Below are 25,789 nucleotides of genomic sequence, written 5' to 3' on the forward strand. Positions count from 1 at the left end.
CAGCATCGTCAAGATATTACTGTGCACATGCAATATTTTCCATCTGTGATTCAGGCCTCTCACAAAGGTAGTTATTTCTTATAATATGAGTATGTAATACAATTCATAGAAAATATCATAGCAACTATTAGAATTTGGATTTCACTGACTATATCATTGGACCTTTTATTATTTTGCAGATATTAGGAAAGGAAAGTATTTTCACATTTTTCTTTTTTGGTGCTGCATGCTTCCAATGAAGAAACATCCTGTAAAAGCAGAAGACAAAGCCTTTGATAACATTTGTTCTGTGCGTGTAATTGTTAACATTATTCTGAGAAGATACAACTAGTCCCTAGAAATTTGTTATATTTTGTCAGTAAATAAAGATAGTGGGGGAAAACTAATAGCATTGTAAAGAGTCTGTAAAATGGTTCTCCATAGAGATAAAGTCATGTGGCTAGTTGAATAAATGAACCAAAAAAAAATAAATAAATTCCGAACCTCTCTTCATGCTTTGGGCACTGTTACGCAGGACGGCACACCTCAATTTTGCTAGATATTTTAAGAGTATATTATTGTGCTTCAAGTATTTGGCTTGCATGTTTTAACATATAAACTGTCCTTAGGTGATTTATAATATAAAGGTATAACTGATGCAAAAAGAAGATTGTTGGTCAGGTGTGGAAGTGGCGAGCTAAGACCCATGGTGCTTGGGACTAGAGACAGGTAGACAACTTGGTGCAAAAGGAAAGGCATATAACTAAGTGAGAACGGGAGACAGGATGCCTCCTTAGTGGTACACTCAAGGGCGATCAAATCTTTGTAAAAGGGCCTGTCCAAGCCAGGCTAATTATGTATGAAAATGAAAGAAAAGAGAGAAAAGAATAAATCCTTTACTCTTTTATTTCAACTTTATAACCTTAAAGTGTATATTTTGATTTTTTGTGTTTTTTGTTTTGTTTTTCGATTCAGGATGATCAAAACAGACCCTACTTTTACAATTATTCACAAGGCTCATGAAAGGAAGTGGTATCTTTAATAAAAAAAAAAAAAAAAAAAGCAAAATAGCTACTTAGACGTCATCGCCTCTTGTGGGTTAATCATTTTAATTATGTGTGCCATGGAGGCTGGAAGGTCAACTTGACACTGACTGTCACCTGCAGTGTTTGGAGTTCACATCAGAACCTTGAGCAGAAAGCTGTATTTTATCCCAAGCCGAGACTATCAATAGACCACTGCTCTGTTGCGCTAACAGATATAAAAGGAAATGCAGTTTGCAGAGTGCTCAACACCCTGGGCTGTGCCTGTCAGGAGAGACAGAGGAGAGCTGGTCCCTCAGTATAGATCTCCTGCCAGCTCCTGCTGATGGAGCTGACAGATTGAATGGATGAGGACGTGACATGCATGTTCATGATCTTAAACAAAGCTTTTGTCAGGCGGCCTCAAGGGTCAGCTTTCCATATAATCTCTGTTTCTGCCACTCTGTTGGGTTTTGCATGTATATGCAGTATCTTCTGCTGCCTTAAAGAGCACTTGTCTTTTTCACGTGGTCTTCTATGAGAGGGGTGTTTTTATACTTTACATAAACCAGTCAGAAGAGTCTCATTGTAAATGATTTAACGTAGAAGCTACAGTTCAGCAACTTCTTACTCTTGCACGTCTCAAGGGTCACCCAGTGGTGAATATTTTTAACTTAGTATTTAAGATGGGGTGGGTGTCAAACCTGCTTTGTAGCCAAGAGTAGTACCTAGACCCATATATGAATTATAAACCTTGTCCTCTGGTTAACTGTGATCAGCATGTCTAACTGCTTTTTTGGGGTGTGATTTTATATTTTGGGGTAGTCTAATCTGCTTGCTTAATTACTGGTACGTAAGTTGGTAGGATGTCTTGAGACACAAAAGAATGTCACTTAGGGGTTTAGAAAGAGAAATATAGCTGACTGGTAAAGCACTTGTTTAGCCTGTGTGAGGCCCTAGGTTCAATCCCCTAGCAGAGAGAGAGAGAGAGAGAGAGAGAGAGAGAGAGAGAGAGAGAGAGAGAGAACTGTCATTCGCACTACAGAAAAACCAATGTATCAGTGAAGGACCAACTTGCATTTAAGACCATTTTTAAAGATGGCTTTCATAATAACAAGGGCAGTGCTTTAAGAAGCAAGGCCATAACTTACTTTACTAAATCTGACACTTTTCACTGATTTTAGCCATCTACATAAAAGGTCAAGTAACTTCACATACTTAAAGTAATTTGAATTTTGTTCAAAGTTCTAAAGAAAATGTTCTCAATTGGTCTCTGCTTGCTAGTTGCCTCTCAAGCAATTAAGCTTCATGATGCTTCCCCAGTAATACCAGCCCTTTGAAGTTTCTCTCATGTAAAGGATCTGCCCTAAATACCTGAGCTAAATAAATCTGAAAATATGACTGGGGCCTGTGTATTAGGAAACCTTCAATTGTGACTCAGCGGACTAAAGGGAGCAGCTAGAACAAGGCAGCATTGCTTTTGACCCCAGTTGGAAACACTCTCAGGGGAATTACTGTCTTTTTGATACTAGGTCAATTTCCATCCCTCACTTGTGGTTAAGACTGAGCCCATTTTCATGACATCCTGCCCAGGAACAGCCTAGTCCTGACAATCATACCAAGATGGAGAGAGAGAATATGATCATGAGAAGTCTGCAGGCTATTTATAAAGACCAACTTAGTCTTAACTTGACTGGACATTTCTCTATCATCTAATGTTAGTTTCTACATAAAATGGTTTCTACATAAAATTGGATCCTTTGTGAGCTAACCTTCCCAGTTTGGCAACTGAGTCTCACCTTCAAATGGTAAGAACCAATTTCCACACTAATTTTATCTGTGTGGTTTTAAAAACACATACTCCTTTATCACCTGGGTTTTTCTAACAAGAAAAACAAACAAACAAACAAACAAACAAGAAGACTTTAGCAGTTTCCTGTGACTTCTACTACATTTGCCCAAAATCTAAATTTGTGGACTTAACAATTCATGGGCAATCTCCTTTTGTGTATCAAGCACAGGAGATAAAACTGTATTGTTGACTTTATTCCTCAAAGATATAATTGAATTTTCCCTTTGTTTAACATAAGAATGAACTGTAAGCTTTTTAACTTGCATGTATCAAATTTAATATCAAAATACACAGTTCCGCTTCCTGTTCCCACCACCAGCAAGACTTTTTTGATGGTTCTGAGGGAAGAAGAGAGTCTGATGGTGGCACCGACCTTGCCATCGAAGCATTTGTTCTGCATACCTCTCTCTGTATTGGAATCTGAAGTCCAGATCCTCAGATGGGACACTGTGTGGGCTGTGTGTGCAAAGATCAACAACACAAAATGCACACGCCAATGGTGTTCATGAATGGCTGATTATAAATAAAAATTAATCAGAAAAAAGTAAAACTGACAAGTCAGATAAAAATTCTTATAGTCTTGAGGAAGTACTCTAGCCTATAAGGACAGGTAGTTTTTATTTTTTTAAGTAATGTTTTGATTATTTTTTTGAGAATTTTATACACTGATCCTATTCATCTTTCATCCCTGACTCCTTGCAGATCCTCCCCTAACTCCCCGCCCGCCCACCTTTGTGTTCTCCCTCTCACACTACTCAGGCAGTAGGACAGAACCAGTCGAAATTTTTTGGAGCCTAATATGACTAAACTTTGAATGATTGATTTACTATCTTTCATATATTGATTTGGTCATCTTCTGGTGTGTGTTCTAGGTAGTTTGGCTATAGATAATAATCGTTTTCTTTCTTTCCTTCCTCCTTCTCTCCATCCTTCCTTCCTTCCTTCCTTCATTTCTTTCTTTTCTTCCTTCCTTCCCTCCTTCCTTCCTTCTTTCCTTTCCCTCCCTCTTTTTTTTGCTTTTTCCTTCCTTCCTTCCTTCCTTCCCTCCCCTCCTCTCTCTCTCTCTCTCTCTCTCTCTCTCTCTCTCTCTCTCTCTTTCTTTCTTTCTTTCTTTCTTTCCTTCTTTCTTTCAGCAGGATCTCAGTCTGGCCTGGAGCTCACTATGTAAATCAGGCTAGCCTTGCACTTCTGATCACCCTGCCTCCACCTCCCAAAGTGCTAAGATGATAGGCACATGCCACAATGCCTAGTTTTTGTTTGTTTGATTGGTTCTTCCTTGTTTGTCTGTTTTAAGCTCAAGTTTTGTATGAGATCAGAAAAAAAAACAAAAAAAAAAACAAAAAAAAAAAAACAAAACAAAAAAAAAAAACGCACACTGTTTGCCTAATCAAGGCAACTGCTTCCTTTAAAACATGGTAAACTGTGGTCTAATTGTTAGGTTTGGATTTATGTTTTCAGTTCACCGAATTTATGAATGCTTCCTTTATATAACATGATGTAAATTGTATTATTTATTGATATCCTTTCCTTGGTGTTGTGAGTTCATCTATCTTCCAGCTTTTGGGGTTTCATCGTTTTGGTTTTGAGAAGAGTGTCTCACTCTGTCATATAGGCTTCTGGGTCCCCCTCTCCCCCCAAGAACTGTCTTCTGCAGCGTAGACCTGGCATTGTTGTGCTTAGATGCTTTTGTGTTGGGGTAGTAATTGCGGTTAAAAAAAGGCAATAAACTGAAAGATGCTTCAAATTGGTGTGGAATATGAAAACTGCCTTTTTTGAAAGTAGCATTAAAAGCCACATTCTCCCACTTTCTTTTGCTTGCACTTGGCCTCACTGCAGTAAAGCTGACTCAGAGCCCATAGGCACACAAAGTGAAGTTCTTTCATTCCGTAACAGGCACAAATGTCTAGATGGGTATATCAGGGATGTTTACATTCCCTGAGACAGATGTGCTAAGTGAATCTAGCCTTTTATCCAGATGTACATATTCTCTGTCTTCTCTCTCTCTCTCTCTCTCTCTCTCTCTCTCTCTCTCTCTCTCTCTCTCAATGATTCGTTGTAGTGAAGTTAGTTATAGTAAGCCTGGAGGCCCATGATACCTCCTAATGGCCCATACCAGGGCTCTGATTTAATCTCCAAAAGAGGGGCCTTGATGTCTTCTAAAGTTCTAAAACCCCACAGAATTATCCATTAGGCTGAATTTAGAGTATTTCAATGTGTTGACTTCATCAGCTTTTGGAGCATTGTCTTTCCAATGCCGTTTATGATATTAAAGCCTTTATCAGCACATGTGTGCACTGTAACCCCTAGCATACGGCAGGCAGCAATATTTGTAATACACTTTTACAATGTTAGCCCTACTCAGGATGAGTGTACCCCTAGACTCTCCCACCTTGTCAGCCTCAAAACTTCTCAAAGCAGGGTAGTTAAATTAGCTTTGGGAAAGAGGTAACATAGTAGGTGCATCCAAATAGATGAAAATTTCTTAGAATAAAATACATTGTTAAAGATAATTTGTTTAGAGAGCCACTGATTTTCTAAAAATAGAAGCCACAATTTGTCATAGGTATTTATGATAATAACCCTAAGTGAGTATATTAAACACTTTCCCCTGGTCTCTACAATTATGGCTTTGACTAATAATGTCTTAAGGGTATTGTTTTAATGATAAGCAGATCAAAAAGGTGGAAGTTTCTCTCCCCTCCCCCACAAACTCCAGAGGGTCCTGCCTCACCTGCCAATCAATCAGTGACAGATGAGGGTTTCAAGTCTGTTGGCAGAATTTTGCTTTTTCTGGGTGTCTCCTCCATCTTGACACGGTATTCTCAGGGTTGAGATGATTTAAGCTCACAGGTATGAAGGAGAGCAGTGTCTTTAAATCAAAGTTTAAAACTGTCTCTGATGCCAGGAATAAAGGAGGCCGCACTAAGTCATTTGTAAGGAGATGCGAGTAAGTACACGTGTGTGAAAGCAGTTTACTTTCTGAAAATCTCTTCTGAGGAGCTAAAACAATAGAGAAGATGGAAAGGGGCTCAGAGGGTAAAGGTGCTTGCCACCAGGCATAACAAAAGTGTGTCCTAATCAGTCCCCCCCCCAACACTAATAAGAGGCCTTCCTTCCTTCCTTCCTTCCTTCCTTCCTTCCTTCCTTCCTTCCTTCCTTCCTTCCTTCTTTAATAAAAGAGGGTAGATAGGAAAGTAGAATTTTCACAATAATGTCATTCTTTTCCTGGAGTCTCTTCATTCTGAGTTCCAGCCATGGAAACATCGTGGTCCAGATTTTTCCATAGATACATCCTATCTAGAAAGTGCTGGTACATAGTAGGCCCTCTGTTGGTGTCCATTATATAAATAAACCTAGGGAACGAGATCCATCCTACCAGCCTTCCTGTAAGTGTGCACTGGTGTTAGCTTGCTGTTTGAGGCCTTCTCCTTCACTATCTATTATTTATTAGCATGCATGCTTTCCTGAAGCTTCCATAAAAATTCACCCTGAACAGAATGGCTGAGACCCACACCAGTATCCTTTCTTATAATTCTTACAATTCTCCTTTCTTATAATTTCTTATAATTTCCTAGATGTTGGCTGGGTCATGGTCCCTCTGCAGTTCATAGAGAAACATTCTTCCTTGAATACTTGTGTTTGAACTCAGTGTCTGTATCCACCATCCTACAGCACTCCTTCCTGTGTCTCTCCATATTCTCTCTCTTCTTTCTAAGTCTGTATCCAGATTTTGCCTTTTTGTTAGGCCACCTATTGGGTTAAGGTGACTAATGATTTCATTTTAATCTGACTATATTTGTAAGAATCCTGGTTCCAAACAAGTTATACTCTGAAGGACTTCGGCACATCTGAGTGTGAAGGACATAGGCTTCAGACCTGCAACAGAATGGATGCATTTCTTTCTTGAGCGATGTCTTAAGACAATTTATTATATGATGTAAAATTTGGACTTTTTAGGTTTAAATTTAATTTGGACACCAATTATATTAAACAAAATCATTTGGACTCCTTACATCTGGACTGTTCTACTTTAAAATAGACTCAACCAGAGAGCCCATCCTGCTGACCAGCTTCAGGAGGTTCTGTTGATAGCACACATGACTCTCTTTTGCTCAGTCTTAGATGTACACAAACTCTCCTCAATGATCAGACTATTCTTCCATCCCCACAACTAATAATAATGGTTCTATCATCAACACACAAAACATTAATTAACTTGGTTTGGCAATTCCATGGTGTAACATCACTGTTGTATACAAAAACTTTCAAGTTTATTAATTAAAAAATAATATGAAGAAGCAGCAGTCCTGGAATATTTTATGGCATTTTTAGTAATCTTAATATTTATATTATAATAAAATTGTCTATAATGTTATTTCAAAGAGAGAGATACTGTTTTACTTAATGAAAGTTATGTTAAATTTTAAGTTGTTAAGATATTTTTAGCAGTGCCAATAAGCTGTTTTTCATGGATTTTTATTATTTTAGATTATTTTATCTTTTCAGAATTATGAGCAATACATTTCTGTTGACATGTGACAATTGTGCATATCCACAGAGCAAGCCAGTTCCATTAACATGTGTATGAATATGATATGCAATTATTGGTTAACTATAATTAGCAGTTTTTATAAACATTTGCCATTTTTTGTCTTAGAATCCTTCACTGCCTATCTTCTTTTTCTTTATAAAATATTAAAGAAGTTTTTATGCCCAATAGCCACCTTTCTGTGCTGGAGAATATTAGGACTTATTCCTTTAATTTATTCTGCTAGTTTTTTTTTAAAGCATATTCTTTAAAAGGATACCCAAGATATGGAGGTTTCCATATTGTGACTTTTCTGATTGTAGTAGAATATTATCTGTACAAAATCCAGAAAACCAAAGCTCAGGGGATTCAAGAAAATGAGGAATAAGATTCTGCTGCTAATTCCAAAACTAACTGGCGACTCTCCAGAAATTTCCTTCGAGAGCAATTACAAAAACATTTGAAATGCATTCTACTATGCCTAGAAAAAAAATGTTAAGAAAGGAAATTAAAAGGCCTTTTTGCCAACTCTGAGATTCAGTATTTTTCAAGGCTGAAAGGCTCCAAACATTTTGATCCCCCAATAGACTCAGAATTCAGGGCGGTCTTGGCCTCATCTGGGAGCTGCTGCCTTGGCCTTCACTGACCAGCTTGTTTCTCTTCCAGCTTCCTCCATCCTCAAAAGGGAGAAACGGCTGAGGACGAAAAATGTGCACTTCAGTTGTGTCACCGTATACTACTTCACCAGGAGACAGGGCTTCACCAGTGTGCCCAGCCAGGGTGGCAGCACTCTGGGAATGTCCAGCCGTCACAACAGCGTGCGTCAGTACACCCTGGGCGAGTTTGCCAGAGAACAGGACCGGCTGCACCGGGAGATGCTGAGAGAACACCTCCGGGAGGAGAAGCTCAACTCTCTAAAACTAAAGGTGAAGCATTCGTGTGCTTTTTGCAAAATCTCACGTTCTTAGAGCATCTGAGCCAACCATTTTTATCCATGGGTCCGACGCCATTTTCCATGACAGTCAAGCTGCCCACTGATTCCTCTTCTTCTATTTCTGTTTCTTTCTGTCTTCTTTTTATAAAGCTGTACTCTTTCCATGGGCTGCTTATCTGATATTATTTATTCATCCATCCCACAAATATTTACTTTTGGATATTGGTACATCATACACCACCTGCATGCATGTGCTTGCACTGGGGCTAAACTAGAAATGAATTTGCTTCCCTGTCTGTGAGAGGTTGCATTTTAGTAAGAGCGGAGAATATCAATCAAGTGGTCAAAGGAAATTGAATCAAAATTTCATTTGGGGCTAGGAAGGAGAGTTGTAAGGTGTTATAAAAGTTTTTGATGGGAAACATATGTGGTCAGGAAGTCAAGAAATACTCCTGGAAGAAGGGAGAGGAAGATCTGAACTAGGGACTAGGCACAGAGGGTGCCCAGGGGTGTTTGCTGGGCCTGAGGCAGCAAACATAAGGGTGACATAAGAGGCTGTGGAACCACTGTAAAGTGTTTGTCTCTCTTTGTTCTCAGGGAATCAAAAGTTGCCCATAAGTCTTAAGCACAGGTTGTAATGTATTATGACAATCATGTAATCGTGTGAGAATAGCTTGAGGGTGAAGAAGGCTATGTTGAAAGAGCAGAGGTGTAAAGTCAGACCGGTCAGTGAAGCAGCTATGAGAGCTAGCCAGGAGAGAGGTGATGGGAGAGTAGATTCGACTGAACATAACAGAGAGAAAGAGACGTTTGAGAGCTCAGATAATCAGGCCTCGGCGCTGAGCCGGATTTACAGTGACAGAGGGGTAGTTGGAAACAGGGACCTGGCTTGCAGGTGAATGGCTGCAGGTGACACATTATTGCTTGCTCACTATGATGTGAAAAGACAAAAATATAGAAAAAAGTAGATAGATGGTAAGGTCTTCTCAGACATGAGTTGGAAGACATTTATGTTGTCAAAAAGGGTGGGGACAGTATCTAAGATGGAGAAAACAAAAGTCCATAAAATACCTTTTGTCAACTGGAAGCATGGATTTGTCACCTATTAATGTATAAAAACACCCTCCCGTTGATATGTAATAGCAAAGAAACCATTTTGGGACTAGTCCCGATCAAACGTAATCATTAAGGTCCAGAAACACCACAAGAATCTGTCACCCACCCTTACCTTCAATTAATGAACGCAGAAGTGTGGTGTATGTTCAAAATATCTTTTTTTATATCTTACTGTTAAACTGTGTCTATGCCTGTTCTCCGTTGTGTAAAAAGACAGTAAGTGAAATTGAGCCGCACACACCCCAGTTTGAGGATATCACACTTCCTTTCCCAATGTGCTTGGCAAGTTTCAGTGAAGGTTCCTTACCGTGGTGGTTTTTGTTTTTCTGACTGTTTTCCAAGTACCTAATTTAGCAATGATTATTAAATTTGCTTCTGAACTCCAGCCTTTCCCTGCAAACTAGCTCTACTGCCCCCACCAAAGATGGCATCAGTTGCCAAGTTCAAATATTACTGAATTAATGATAGTGGCTACCAATCAGATTTTTTATTTGCTAAGCCTTTTGTACATGCTGTTGAATTTAATCCTCACAAAGAGCCAATGGAATAAAATCATTAGAACATAGCTGAGATACGTTGGCAGTAAATTTTCCTCTCTGCCTAGGAAACTGGTTGTTATTATTTTTGTCCTTCTTATTAAATTAATCGATTACCCCATATAGGAACTAAGAAGGACACTCTGTCCACTTCCAGGGTCTAATGGTGTGTGCAATGGATTCTAACAACTGAGAAACTGTAAAGTCATCTGAGAAATAAAGGCTTACAATGGTGATTGTATGTGTGACTCTTAAAGAAATTGCAGGCAGCCTTCTACACAGGAGGAAGTAAGCCACTTTCATGCTGCAGTTCTTCCTCCTCTTTTCTAACAAGCAGAACAGGAAAGGAATAAAAGAATCACTGTTGGTGACTCATTAGTAAAATTATGCTTAGGGATAGGTAAGCAGTCTTCTCAGCAGGTGACATCCAGGCAGGTTCCTAGGGTTTCCTTCTCATGTGAAAGCATGCAGCCTTCCCTTTTGTGAGGTTGTAAAATAGAAAGTGTTTGGCTATCTTCCCCTCTTCCCAAAGCCAGGAAGCTAACAGTTAAAAGGATTCTGCAGTGATCTGAGCTCACCCTCTCCTGACTCAGTACACATGTCCTCAAAAACACATGTTCCATGAAACTAACACCTCACAGCCTTGTGGACCAGTGTTCTAAAATATGAAGGGAAAAGCCTGCGCGTTTTCATGGCAGTTCTCCTAGCCTTCATTTTCATGATTTAAAAGAAAAATGTGATGAGTTATATTTGCCTAAGGTTTCGTTATCCCAAATCCCAAATTAACTAGCACAAAATGATAGCTGTGCCCAAAATTTCACTAATACTAGAAATTTTCTTATAACATATTTTTTTCACGTATAAATTCCTCTGTGAAGGAAATGTCACAAAGTTGATTCCATGGCTTTGGATGGGAGCAACAGAAAAACCTTGGTACAGAAGGGTCGGCTGTAGAGGAGAGGAAGGATTGGTGAGGGTAAGCTTTGCTGCTGGGCGTGGTGACACACGCAATGCTGTATTCTTAGCACTCCAGAAAGTGCAGAAGCAGAAAGACTGTCAGCTCAAAATGGGGTGGGGCAATTAGTAAAACCTTGTTGAGACACAGGTGGGGAAGGGAGAGGAAGAGAGAGAGGGAGAAATGGGTTTTCCCTGAGATGGTTTTCTGGGAGTGTCAACTCCTTGTGAAGTAACACAGAGCAACCTGTCTGACACTTGGCCTTTCCCCACCCCCACCCTCCCACATCATGAAGTAACTCACTGGATTTTCACTTTACCTATTTGAAAAGACAATGCCTTTATACAGCCTCATATACAATGCCTCTGAATTTCCTGGGCAATCTGTTGGGTTCAAAACAGATGAGGAATTTATACATGGTTCTAGAAGTTTCCTTGTAGTAAACATTTCGGAACTAAATCAAGAATAGACGTTTAGGTTGTGACTATAAAATTGCTTCTAATTTGGTAATTCATTTCCTGAGTTGTGAGGTATACAGATTTTAAGAAATTGTGTAGATTCAGACACTTAGATTTGTAGAACAAATCCGATTTTGTTGGAGGGTTTCATGTGTATCATGTTTGTTGGCATCATGGATGTTTCACACATTGACTATAAATAAGTAATGTAGAAAACTAATTGAATAAAATGCATGTTCCTAGAAGAAATAAGTAGCTTTAGGTTTCTAAATTACATAGTACAGTTCCGTTTTTCCTGCCAAGCTCATTCAGATGTCACACATTTCATGGTAATCAATGTAGTCATTGTAATACTATCCTCCTTTGCAAATTAAATGCTTAGATTTAATAATCCGCACCACACTCTTGAAAAATTGCATCACACTTCATTCCTATCTCTCTTGTTCCTGGGGAATGCATCCAGCAGCTGTTTGCAGGTTCCACAGAGGGTTGGTGTTCTAGTCGCCTCCCATTTCACCCTAGAGGACTCTAGGGCATTGTTCAGAAAACTGAATGTAGCTTGGGCAGATGTGACTTGCTTTTCCTTGCCTGTGTTTCTACAATCCAAATCACCCTTTACTTCCTGGGATCAAAGCTCCACTCTTTACTTCTGGTTACCATCTCTAGCTGTTCTCTGGGATTATATTCTCAGTTTCTTCATTGAATATTCATCAGTGGTGCTTGATTACTAGCTCTTCTATGCAAATTTAAGGCAGAAAATGGCCAGCTTTTAATGATGGATCCCGTAAAAAGACTCTTTTTAGATCATTTTCAAAAGCTCAGATTGATGAGTACTGTAGTTATTTAATGACTTACTCCTGCAATATTCCAATTCTCTGCTTCACCTCCAGCCTAGTTCCCTGCATCTCTTCAAAAGTCTTGGGTTAATTGTCCAGACAAAGAAAGAATTTAGATGTTTTTGGAAATGCATGGGATTAGGCTCTTGGGAGAGATGGATGAATTATCTCTCAAACCCACAGTTTCAACATTTTTAGATGTGGTTTTAATTTTATTCCTCATGTCGCAATTTGTTTTTAGATCTGTCTTATCTTGTTGGTCATGGTATTGCTGAAAGCTAATTACTGTTCAGAACTTCTGTGGTAGACTTTGATCTACCAGAGAAGATGGCTCCAGAACATACTAAGCAGCAAATCTTCTAAAAATGCATCTTAAATAGAGGGAAGCTTTAGCAACAAATGGAAAAATTCACCGTGCCAGGTACCTGCCTTGTCTTATTCAGATTTATACAACTGATTTTAACAAGTACAGAGAAAATATAACTAACCAAAATGATGGAGGCTGACACAGTGGGTCTCTACCATGTATATATGTGTGTGTGTGTGTGTGTGTGTGTGTGTATACACACACATACATATACACACATATATATGGTAGATATATATGGTAGGTATATATATGTGTGTATGCATGTATATATATATGTGTGTGTATATATATACACACATAGAGAGAGAGAGAGTGAGAGAGAGAACTTAAGAATGCATTCTTTCAAAATATTGCAGTATTTTAGTTGACAAGAAACAACTAAGCATATGTAATCAAATTTTTACATTCTTCCTGTGAAGGAAATATTACTTTTTAATTCAGGAAAAGGTCTGCATAAATTCTCTTAATTTAATGTGGGGTGCACCCAATGATATTCCTTACTGGAATAAATTGTGTTTTCATTCTTCCCCATGGTCTCTTGGAATTAGCTAGGAAGGGAATATTTGAGCCCCAGACCTTGTGAAATACGATCAATAATAACTATGTTTTCATAGTGTCAATTGTTTAGGTATGTCCTGGCATACTACTGGATGCATCCTGCTTATAATAATACCACTGAAAGAGGCAATATTGCTCTAAACTACAAGAAGGATGTATTTTTAGAAAAAATAAATTTTATATGTTGATATTATCATTTCCGGTGACTTTTGTGGTGATATGGATTCCAAAGACTTCTTATGATTTCAGATGATTTACTTATTGAGCTAGAAGGCCTCATTATGTTACATAACTTTTGGCTGAAGTGATTAAAATGGTTTTAATTTGTGATGTGAAGGTCATAGCTAGTAAACTGAAGAGATATATAAGTATCAAAGTGCTATGAATGTTTTTCTTCAGTTTGTCAAAGACCTTATAAACTAGGTCATCCTAGGAAGTCCTTCATTCAATACCTGTCTTGTACCCAGTAGCCTGGATTACCCCTGTCCGGTTACCCAGAATGCATGACTTTGTTAAAATAGTGTGTTTTCTTAAAACAGCTTTTACAGAGAGCTGCATCTTCCACAGAGAAACCTGCTATTGTATTCCATACCTTTCACCCCAAATTGGCACAATGGAACACAAAATATATTGATTATCATAACTCCAAGTGTTTAAAAGAAGTGCTTGCAGATAGGCACATATCTGAACATAATTATGGTTTCTATGTATTTCTGTTCTGTACTGTTAAACAGTCCCAGTTCTTCCCACTGGGATTTTGTTGCCCTGGATTCCTCATCTCAGTACAATCCTGTTTACTAGTGCCCACCTCGTGCTATTTGATCTAGTCCTACGTCCACATCTTCCCAGCGTGCAGGAATGTTATTACATTGTCTGCTCACTACTCAAGTATGTTTTCTGTAGGTGCACATGAAGATTACAATAGCTTTGGGACCTTGTTCAGTTGGTTCCTATTAAGTAAGTAGACCAAAGAATCAAGAAAAAAAAAAAAAAAGAATTAAGCAAGCAAGCAAACCTCAAATTGTTTAAGCCCTGACATAAATAAAAAGCTTTAGTATCTCCAGGTGCAGGGCTCTCTTTCATGCTAGATGTAAAGTTTGGTTGTATTGTAACAAACAATTGTGTTGTCCTTATCCAGGGTTTTATTTTAAAACTATATTTTGCAAGGCAGAGCTAAGTTTGAGAACTTCTGACAAAGCAGTTATCCTTAGGAGGAATGGGAGAGCAGCTCATGCATCGCCTCGCCATGACCTCACCAGAAATCCTTGCCCATAAAGAGCCCCCGTCACTGATGGATATAAATGATGTAAGTCTCCTTCCTGGACCCACAGATAGAGCAGCAGAAGCCGAGTCACTATTCTCAAAGCCGTCTTCTTTAAACAACCACACTCATTAGTTAGATACTATTGTTTCATGTGAAGAATGTTTACGGCATCTTCTCAGAGCCTCAACATGAGTTCTTAGACTTATACAAGAACGACAAGTTCTCAAGACAACAGCATTAGGCTTTCCAGATGTGCTGTATGGGTTGTGAGAACAGAGTGCAGCAGAGCTGAAGACCCAGGTCTCTGCACCTCACTTTTAGTTTTTCTATATTGAGGTTCTGCATAGAGTTTACTTGAACAATGGTTAGTTTTCTCTCTCAGGAATGAACCCTGTCAGTAGTTTAGTATGCACGGCTCTCATTTATCCCCTTTACGGAGACCATCTGTTTAAATCATTCTTTTTAGAATATTGTTTTCCAGAATTAGCATTTTTAAAAAACAATTCCTTCCCATTTTGATCATCATTTAATTTCTTCCCCCACGACTCCTCACAGATGTTAGAATGAGCAATTATAACTTACACTTTTTCATCACTGCGAAGCGTGAGTTGTCTGGGCCTGAGGATTCTCACATGAAGCAGTTGAGAGCTCTTCCCCACCGCTACTTCCTTTTCTTTGCTCTACATCCCTCCTGACAGGCCTGTTCTCCCGATTCTGATTTAAAGATCATTTTCTTCTAAGACATTATGAAATCAGAAAAGCATCAGCAAATGAGTAATTATGCTTTTATCTTGGTACCTTGCTTTCTCTTTCCCCTTTACTTTTTTCCTCCTCTTACTTCTACTGTTTGTATGTGTATATATGTATGTGTGTATATATATACATATATATAATTATTTACATATTTTTATAATTTATATATAATTATATATTTACATAATATAAATAATAAATAAAATATAATTGTTTATATTTATGTAATTATTTATATACTTTATACATAAATTATATATTTATATAATTATATGTAAATGTATGTTACATATTAATATACTATATATATATATTTTTTTTACTACACTGTGTCATGTTTATTACATCCTTTTCTCCAGCAGACTCAGAGGTCCTTAGAAGGCAGACTACTCTCCATTCTAAAACCCCAGACCTGCCATAGGAATTGGTAGTATTGCATAGTGGTTAAGAGAATCATTCATTTACTAAAACCAATTTATTAACCAATTATGTGAGACTTAGCATTACCAAGGCATCAGAAACAAAACAGAAAGCAAGACAAACAGAGGCTTTGCTCACAGTGTGTGCACAGTACAATAGGAGAAATATATGTGAAACCAGCCAGTAAAACTAATGTGGTATGATATTACTCTGAATTAGAGAAAAGCTGTGTTCATTAGATGCAATCCAGAATAAATGACTAAGCTAAAAAAAAAAAAAATCAAATCACTCGGTGTTGGCCAGTTTCTCCTAACAATATTTCCATCAGAATTAAGATGCCATGCAAATAAAATAGCCAATAAAAAATAAATTTAAAAAAAAAAAAAACAGAATTAAGATGCCCCCTGCCAAGTGCTCTGTTTTCTTTTGTATTCTCTGTTCCCCGTGTCTGAATCCTATCTTGTATTTCTGAAGGAAGAATGTACCATTCTTGGTCTTTTGGCCCAGTCTTGGACTGAGGTCAACTCTCCAATCATAACTGCTATCCAATGATATTATGTTTGCCTGCTGGTTTAGTTTGATTGTTTTTGTTTGCTGCTTAGAAAAAACTTATCTGTAAATGTTTTCTACCATGATTTTAAAGAATTTTCTCTCTAAACTAGTCTTGACTATTTGGAAATTACTTTGGGGTCAAGTAAACCCTGAGTTTAATTGTAAGTAGCATCAACCATTTTTTACTCAGTAAGATTTGGACACATAACTTAAACACACGGGTCTTCCCAACTCTAAAATACATTCTTCGGCTGTCACATGAACTGCAATAATTATGGAGCTCAGAACTTGATGCTGAACATGCAGCAGCCCAAGTCATTCTCAGAAGCAGAATCCTTGCATGACAATTGGTACTTCTAGAATAGAGTGAATTTTCAGTCATATTTCCACTTTAATCTTTCTATTTGTTAGTAATTTTGTAAGGACCAGAACATTTCATTCCTAGACAAACTTTAAGTGCTTTACTTGAGCGATCTTATTTCCAATTTTGCTTAACATTTGAGTTCATCATATTTTCATCATTTTTTCTCATTAAAACCATTTTGCATTGAATTGGTTGTTTGCTGTACTTAATGGCACCCAAAATTTTCACCTTATCCTTGCTAGAACACAATGCATTCATTAGGCTACATGTTATCCAGATTAATGGACTCATAGAATCAGTTCATTTCCTGGGTCTGTAAACAATTAAATAAAATGGAAATGAATGTTAATCTTTCAAAGTGAAGCCTTTCTCCTGCCTTGACTGCCTCAGAACTGAGGAGTAATTGACTTGCAATTTTATATCATTGTTTTCCCTTACCTTATATTTTTCTTTAATTTGCATGCATTTTAAAAATCTATATCATACCTTCTGGATCATGAAATGTATTGACAAAAGAATTTATCTACTTTGGAATAAAGTAAAATAAATTTAAGGTTACTCATAGTCCAGAAGATGGTCCTATACCCATGCATGTACATGGAGCTGGAAATTGAGTTAGTGGGTTTAAAAGAAAAAGACAGCAGTATCCCACAAAGTTGAAAACGGAAAGTAGTGGGGAGATAGAGAAGGAACTGGAGGGGCAAGAATGGTCATGTATTTATTTCAAAACCTCTTATGTACATGTATGAAGTTATTAATAATAAAAATTAAGTTGTAGGAAAACAAATTAAGTCGACAATTAAAATGAAAGCAAAAAGTAGAATGTCACTTTTTGGGGAGGGGGCATCCTGAGTTCATCTCAAAGAATCCAGAATCCCCCTCTGATTCTCACACTACTGTGTCTGGTGTCTCTGCTCTGTCTAGATGTACAAAACGAGCTTCTGAAATGGCTTACTAATACTTATGGTGTGTCCAAATTTCCAGAATTGAAATGCTTGACTTTTATCATTCTAAGGTTATAACACTTTTTGTCCCAGAATGAGTCTGAACAGGTTTGCATAAATGCTCAAGAGTGAAGTTCCATACCCAGAGTTTTTAGTAATGCATCTCAGGACTACACTTTATAGACCAAACAGTATGAAATGGATGAATGCATAGAAATAGAAGAAAAATATAAGATCAAATGGTATCAAATCACAAATCAAGTACTCATCAGCTGAGGTGAGAGAAAGAAAGAAGCTTCACTTTGAAGGGTTAGCCTTTATTTCAATTTTTTTTCTATTTTTCATTGCTTAAGGTCCAAGACTGGGGGAGATCCCATGAGTCCGATCACTTGGATAACATGCAGGTTAATGAATACACCGTGTTCTGATCTACATTAGACTTTTGAGACCACTATTGCTCAGGGTGGAGCTTCTGCTTCCACTGTTGGTCTGATTGTTGGTCCAAAATCAGATTTAGGCTTCTTCTGACAGTGTTCCTTTGCCAACCTTCTCCTACATGTGTCAACTGTGTGTTCTCAAGAGTTCTGTGTTAACCCTAGCTCAGAAATCATTCTGAATAGAGTTAAAATTATTAGATTCTTTGTCTGTTTAGTCCAGTCTATTGTGATTGGGTTATGTGCCCACACACCCAGTGACTAAGTACTGAAAATATTAATTACGTAAAATATGTGTCTATGTGCCATGGCTGTGGGCGGTATAGGATGTATATAATTAGATTATTTAGATCATGACCTAGAGCCCTTGTGATCCTGGGCAAACTATCATTCTGGTGCCTCCATTTTCTCACTGGGTAAACAGCTATAGTGATAATATCTACTTTATGAGTCTGTGGTGCTAAATGCACTAAGGCACTAGAAAGCTTCTGATACACAGATTCAACAACTTACTATTATTGACTCACAACGGTTTCTATGATTTTTTCACTTTCACTTCTAATTTCTCTTTCTTTCCCATGGAAACCAGAACAGAATTAAAGACCAGGATTCTTGATAGTACTTAGATCTCTCTCTCTCTCTCTCTCTCTCTCTCTGTGTCTCTATCTCTCTCTCTCTCTCTCTCTCTGTGTGTGTGTGTGTGTGTTGCTAGTCAAATGCTCTGTCACCAAGGTATATCTCCACACCTTGATCTTTTAAAACAGGATTTTTATATGTGTCTGGGGCTAACCTCAAACTTACAACCCTCTTGCTGTTATTTCCCAGATGCTGAAATTACAGGTGTGCACCACCATGTCTGGCTTTTTAAAAATGACTTATTGTCAGTTAGTGTGAAAATAATAGGCTTCACCATGACATTTTCATACATGTGTATCATTGAACTGTGTTTATGTGCCCCTCATCATGGCCCTTTCTGATGTCCTTCACTCCTTTAAAAATCCCTCTGCTGTGTTTATATCATTCATTGATAGTTGTAGAAGGTAAGGGATGGATGGATGGATGGATGGATGGATGGATGGATGGATGGGTGGATGGATGGATGGGTGGATGGGTGGATGGATGGATGGATGGATGGATGGATGGGTGGATTGTATTAGTCAGGGTTCTTTAGAGTCACAGAACTTATGGGTAGTCTCGATATAGTAAGGGAATTTGTTAATGACTTAAAATCTGTAGCAGCTCCCCAACAATTGGCAGCACCAGCTGTGAATGGAAGTCCAAGGATCTAGCAGTTGCTCTGTTTCACAAAGCAAGCAGGTGAAGAAGAGAGAATCTTCCTTCTTCCACTGTCCTTATGTAGGTCTCCAGCAGAAGGTGTGACCCAGATTAAAGGTGTGCACCACCACACCTGGATCTTGGACTTGCTTTGTCCCAGATGACCTTGAACTCAGAGATCTCCTTGCTTTAGTCTCCTGAGACTCATAGCCACTATTCCTCAAGATCTCCATGCCAAGATCCAGGTCAGAAACTTGTATCTCCCAGCCTCAAGATCAGGATCACAGGTGAGCCTTCCAATCCTGGATTGTAGTTCATTCCAGGTATAGTCAAGTTGACAACCAGTAATAGCCACTATATAGATGGATGGACAAACAGACTGGTAGGCAGATGCGTATATGTATGTGTATGTTTATATGTATATAATGTATATAATGTATATGTATATATGTATAGACAGACAGATTCTGCATATGAGAGAAGAGAGACTGTATTTGTCTTTCTTCTCCCAGTACATCTTATTTCTCTCACTTGTCTCTTTAGTTCCTATAGGCATATATAACAACATCTATATATAAGAATCATCACATACATATTGAAATATATGTATTATTGTAGATTTTACATATAAAAATATTTGTTTTTCTGATTCTATTTTTCTTTAACTTGACATGATGATCTCTAGTTTTATCTATTTTCCTACAACTAACTCAGTTTTATTCTTCCTTAAAGATCAGTAATAACTCCATTGGAATATGTATTATATTTTACCTAATCCTATGTTAATGGGCATTTGACTGGTTCCATAGCTTATCTATTGTGAGCAGTGCTATAACAAAAATGGGTTCACAAGATTAATCAATGTGGTATATTGACCTAGGTTCCTTTAGGTTTATAGCTTTGAGTGCAATTGCTGGATTATTCAATAGTTCTGTGTGGTATTACTGAGGAATTTTCATGCTTTCCATAATGATTGCACCAGTTTGTATTCATACCAGCAGAGTATAAGTTTTTTGTTTTCCAGACATCTTTCTTAGAATGTCATTTGTTGTCATTTGTTTTATTGATGTTCTGACCCAGGTTGAAATGGAATATCAATGTATCCTTAATTTTAATTTTCCTATTGCTAAAAATGTTGAATTTTTTCATGTAATTATTGACCATTTGTATTTCTTTTTTTTTGAGAACTGACCAGTTAATATGCCCATTTGTTTACTGAATGATTTTAATTGGAATGGTTTAAATTTTTAATGCTTTATATATTAATGCCTGGCCATGTGTGTAGTTGGCAAAGATATTTCTCCCATTCTGAAGAATTTATGTAGCTTTGAACCACCTCAAAAGTGAGCGTATGTTTGAAAGCACTTGTTATTGTGTATGCTGTCTGTCTAAACAGTTATTTTGTGTTTAAAATAGCATATCCAATAACACATACTTTCAAATTAACCATTACAAATCAACCCCCCTATCAACAAATGAGCATATTAACTTGTCCCAGCCCTGTACCAGGTACCAACGGAACCTTTAAGTCTATAGACATAGAATACTACATGAGAATTGGCTCATTTCAGTCTTCATTGGAGAGATCTCAGGGAGTCTGAGACTCATTGGTGTATAAAACATGGGGTCTCCTTGTGGAGAGCGATGTCTGGCAGGTCAGCCATTCTGTTTTGAGGTAGGAAAAAACACTGAAAGTAGCACTCATGTCAAGGGAGAAAAGTCCCATAGAATCTGAATGTTCTTACCAGGGAAGATGGCCCTGGAGTACATGTGAAAGCAGAAGAGGTGATCCTGGTGGAGCTCCTGGATCCTTGCACCAGATCTTGGGAGCAAATGGATAGGTGTTGTGGGGAGAAAGAAGGGAGCTTCTTGGCTTCCTCCTAAATTGCTCTCAATGGGGAAGATACATTTAAAAGCAGCACTGGTAGTCACCAAATTGTAAAGAGCATTTAAATTAAATGGTGGAAGCCTTAACTTAAAACAAAAACAAAACAATAAAACAAAACAAAACAAAAAACGGACACAGATTGCAGTTAAAGTGTATGATAGGGAATATGTCTCAAAGGCAATTGTGATGACTGATATGTCCACTGTCAGTTGGACTGGTTTCAGAATCACCCAGGAGATACACATCTGGGACAGTGTTTCCAGAGAGGTTTGACTGAGGAGAGAAGGCCAGCTCTAAATGTAGGTGACACTGTCTAGCGGAATTAATAGAAAGGAGAAGAGAGTAAGCAAGCTACCTGCTCTCTGCTTCCTGATCTCAGCAGAGAAAGGCTGTCTCATATTCCAGTTCCTGTGCTCTTGCCATGGTGGACTGTGCCCTCTCAAATAGTAAGCCCATCTTCTTTTACGGTGCTTTCTGTGAGTTACTATATTGTAGAAACGAGGGGGAAAGCAACCAATAGAAGCAACACAGAAACCAGAAATTGGGCAACATAAACAATTGAACAAATTCAATTAGATTGTTCCTGGTCTTCATTAGAAATGATCTTGAAGAGTTGCAGGGGTTGGGGGTGTGCAGGAGGGGCAAACTTCATGAGATCACCTCCATGTTGAAGCCGATTTTGAAGAAAACTAAAGCTCTTGAACAAGAGTGATAACAGATTACAGCTATGTGGGAAGGAATTTTGTTCTTAATCTTTTATTTTTAAATGAAATTACTTGTAATGGAAGGATATGAATTATACAAGATGTGAAATTTATTTCTAACAACATTTATAGTCAGAGTAAACCGAATCTTCAGTCACACATACCAATATTTAAATTTTTTCTTACTTGTTAGGTGTCAATTGATTATGTTACTCTAGCAACTTTACTATGGTTGTAAATGCTGGCTAAAATCTCACTTCTTATTCTTTTGTGGTTAAAAACTGTTTCACAACATTGCCCAGGTTGACTTCAAGTTCACCGTCTTTTTCTTTCAGTTACAGAGTGCTGAGATTACAGGCTGATACTCAAATCCTTCCCTCACTTGGTCTTACTGTAAGATCTTGTATTTCTTATGATAGCTGCTTTCTCCTCTTTTGTTGGGGGTGGGGATCTGTGACTTGTCATCTAAGCTATAGATTTTGTTGTGACAATATATCAAAGTAACAACATTATAGTAAGTGTATAGTGAAATGCAATGTAATATAAATATGAAAGGAATGTACTGGAATGGGCACCTACATGTACTGAAGTCAGAAGCTTGCTGCAATTCACATAGACCAGCCAGGTATTAGCTAAAAAGACTTTGGTGCTACTGAGGGAAGTGAAAGGGGACACTTTGATTGTCAAGAAGCTTCACTCAGTGAAGATCTAGTGTGCTAGATGGTTTTACATTTGAATGTCTTAGAAAATCAGATCTTTATAACTAGAAACATGCAGATGGCTAATAAGAGAGAATTAGTAGAAGTGCTAACCACAACCAAAGTAACATCATGGTATTGGGTATTCCAGTTTAAGCAGTACATATAAAAAGGATGCCAGGCTAGGCAGAAGGCTCAGTCAGAAAGTGCTTGTGCAGAAGGACCTGAGTTTAAATCCAGCTCCCAAAGAAGGAGCTGGGTATGGTAAGTAGAGACAGGGGAATTAGAGACAAACAGATCCTGGGACCATGTTATTCAGTCAGTGTGACTAAACAGGAAACTCCAGATTCAGTGAGAGGCCCCCAAAAACTAAGACAAAGGGTAGTAGACTAAGGTAACCCAGCATCAACTCCTTACTTACACATATGTACATACATGCATACCTACACAGACATGTCCTCATATGTACACTTTCATACAAATGCCAAGGGGAAAATATAGAGTGGATCATACTAAGAAACAATGCCCAATAATAAGGTCTTTCTGAGATGACAGGCTCAAGTTCTAAAATAGTCACAAGACATAACTAAGTAGCTTTTGAAAACACACCACAAGGTCCCTTCACAATATATCTTAGTATGCAGTTATCCCTGGTCCTTTCTTTGGTGGAAATTTCTCTATAGGAGGGTAAAAGTCTAATTTTAATTTTTCTCTGCAGGACACTCAGGAGTTAGACAATCTAAGGCTATTGCCCAGTAGTAAATATTTCTATCTTAATACGAACTCTTTCCTACAAAGACGAAAGCATGTCTGATATCTCTAGAGTATTTTCACTACTTAATGGATGAGTTGTCAAGTTCACCAAGCACAGTAATAGCCATAATTAATGAAATTCAGAAGATAATAAATTAAATAATTAAACTACCTTCTATATTTAGAACATCCTTGGTTTATTTCTTATGAAGTTTTTTCCTTTATTACTGAGCTGCTCCTCACGAAAATATTTTGTTCATGTTTAGGGAAAACTTTTTCAAAATGTTTTATATGAAGGAAACAATAGGGTTTTTTTTAATAATAGTAAGTAAAATCTATATTTAGGGTTTATTGATGGATGAGATTAATATAGAAAAGAAATATGTGTGTGTGTGTGTGTGTGTGTGTGTGTATACACACACACACAGAGTCACAGCCATCACAAATAGGCAGAGTGAATGTCCCCATGAGCTGTTACACAGAAAGCTTGCCTTTGCACAGAGAGAGGTCTGCATGCACTCCTTCGAGAATACAGTTTGTCTCAGTCGTGGGTTGACGAGTCCTTGCCAGCATTAATCTATGTCCTTGTCTTACTGAGAGCATGCTGACCTGACCGATTACTTCTATCATGCCCTCCTTCTTGGATTGTTCTGGGTAATAACTGTGCTGGCGATCCCAGCAGCACAGTGCGACTTTATGTCCCGTATATGTGCTTTTCAGGGTCCTGAAAGGCACACTATTATTTCAAGGACATGATGTTTGCTGAGTAAGGTGGTCAAGGCTCCCATTGAGATGCGGTCACCTCTGATCCAGGGCACATTTCCTCTGGCATCAGAGATGTCACTGTGAGCTGAGTGTAAAGACAGCTTTCTGGCGTGGGTGTCTGTACCCTCTGGTCTGGTTACACTACAGGGTCGCCTGAGTTTTATCCGTGGTCACTGACGTTGAGAGGGTGAGGGTTGCATTTAGCCATCTTCCATGATCAGAGCATTTTAAAAGCCATTTATTTCGACACCATTGTTTCTCCTTCCTCTGACTTCTGCGGTCCCAGGGACTCTCTGCATGACAGCGCATCTCATTCATCCTCAGCAACACTGAAGTGGGGATTTTGGACTCTGCCCAAATGATATCCTTGTTTGCTTCCTTGTCTTCGTAGATGACTAAGAATGGCACTGTAGAATCTGAGGAAGCCAGCACTCTGACTGTGGATGACATTTCCGATGACGATATTGATTTAGACAACACAGAAGTAGACGAGTACTTCTTCCTACAACCTCTGCCCACTAAAAAGCGGAGAGCTCTGCTGCGAGCCTCGGGGGTGAAAAAGATCGACGTTGAGGAAAAACATGAGCTGCGGGCCATCCGACTGTCTCGGGAGGACTGCGGCTGTGACTGCAGAGTGTTCTGTGATCCAGAAACGTGTACCTGCAGCCTGGCAGGCATTAAATGTCAGGTAAGAATTGGGATCTCAAGCATCTGGAAAAAAACTGTCACATGCCACCCCAGAAAGAAGCAGTCATGTTGTGTATAATAAGGCATTTTTTTTTTAACCTGGAGAAAAAAAAAATACTGGCAAGGAAAGACACATAATTCAAGGGGAAAGAAACCCTAATTCAAGGGCATTCATAAAATACTTATACTGTGTGTACTGTGAATGGCAATTCAAGCTGCAGCTGAGTTTATTGAAGGTGTTTCCTCCTGGATTCAGTCATTATGCCAGCTTATTTTAGCTTTTTTTTATATGCAGTCTGGGAGAGGACACTGTCTGTTCCATTTGGGTTCATATTTTCTGGTTCACCCATGGGGTGTAACAATTCATCACCAGTGGTATAGACTTATTAGAGAAGTTCCTAGCCAGATAGATCTTTTAAAAAGCCAGTTGCATTCCTACCTTGTCTGAAGTAGGCATGTCAGGTAAACCTGTTAGGTTCTGTCATTTCTGCAGCAAGCAGGTTGAGATGCTGTCAAACAGACAGTGGGATCTAACTAGACACATTTCTGTAAACAAGGTTTTCTGAGGGCGCAGGCACTTTGTCTGTCTATTGCCTGTGATGGACTTCACTCTTCACAGCCCTGAGAAGACACAGCTGTAGAACCCCAGATGTTCTCTACCTTTTTTCAATGAAACATAAAGTGAAGTTACAATTTACAGCCCTTTCTTGGGGCTGCTATGGCTTCCTAAACAAGAAAGGGGTAACTGTCTGACTACAGTGACAAGATTGGCTTGAGGAGACTGCAGAAGAAGCAAGGAGAAAACTTTTACAATCTGAGAATAGCCTCATAAACAGCAAAAAGTCTGTCTTGTGCGCGGAAGCTGAAATTTGAGATTCTATGAAAAATAGCAGGAAATAGCCTCCCCAGCGTCATCTGGATGACTGTGCTTTTAAAAGCTACGACTTTAAAACTTTAAAATTAAAGAGAAAAGCAATAGTTTACCAATTCCTTGACAAGGTGACTCTCTGGTCCCATCCATCAGAAATTTAACAGAGCCCTGTGAATGGTTACCTGCTCTTAACTTTATGCAGAAATAGTTTTATTCCTTTTAAAAAGGAGAAATTTGCTTAATTCGCTTCAAAAAAGAAAGGCAGCTGAGAGC

General features: G+C 38.3%; 1 protein-coding gene across 3 annotated transcripts in view; it reads left to right on the plus strand.

Moving 5' to 3' along the window:
- The window catches only part of Csrnp3 (cysteine and serine rich nuclear protein 3), a 181,307-nt gene that overhangs the window by 150,004 nt on the left and 5,514 nt on the right, over window positions 1-25,789 (plus strand). For all 3 annotated transcript variants that reach the window (XM_034494532.2, XM_076928838.1, XM_076928837.1), the window contains 2 exons: window positions 8,048-8,307; window positions 24,350-24,646. In XM_034494532.2, the coding sequence (XP_034350423.1) occupies window positions 8,048-8,307; window positions 24,350-24,646 (557 nt within the window). The remainder of the gene's footprint in view (window positions 1-8,047; window positions 8,308-24,349; window positions 24,647-25,789) is intronic.

The sequence above is a fragment of the Arvicanthis niloticus genome, chromosome 2 (assembly GCF_011762505.2).
Source record: "Arvicanthis niloticus isolate mArvNil1 chromosome 2, mArvNil1.pat.X, whole genome shotgun sequence".
NCBI classification, from domain to species: domain Eukaryota; kingdom Metazoa; phylum Chordata; class Mammalia; order Rodentia; family Muridae; genus Arvicanthis; species Arvicanthis niloticus.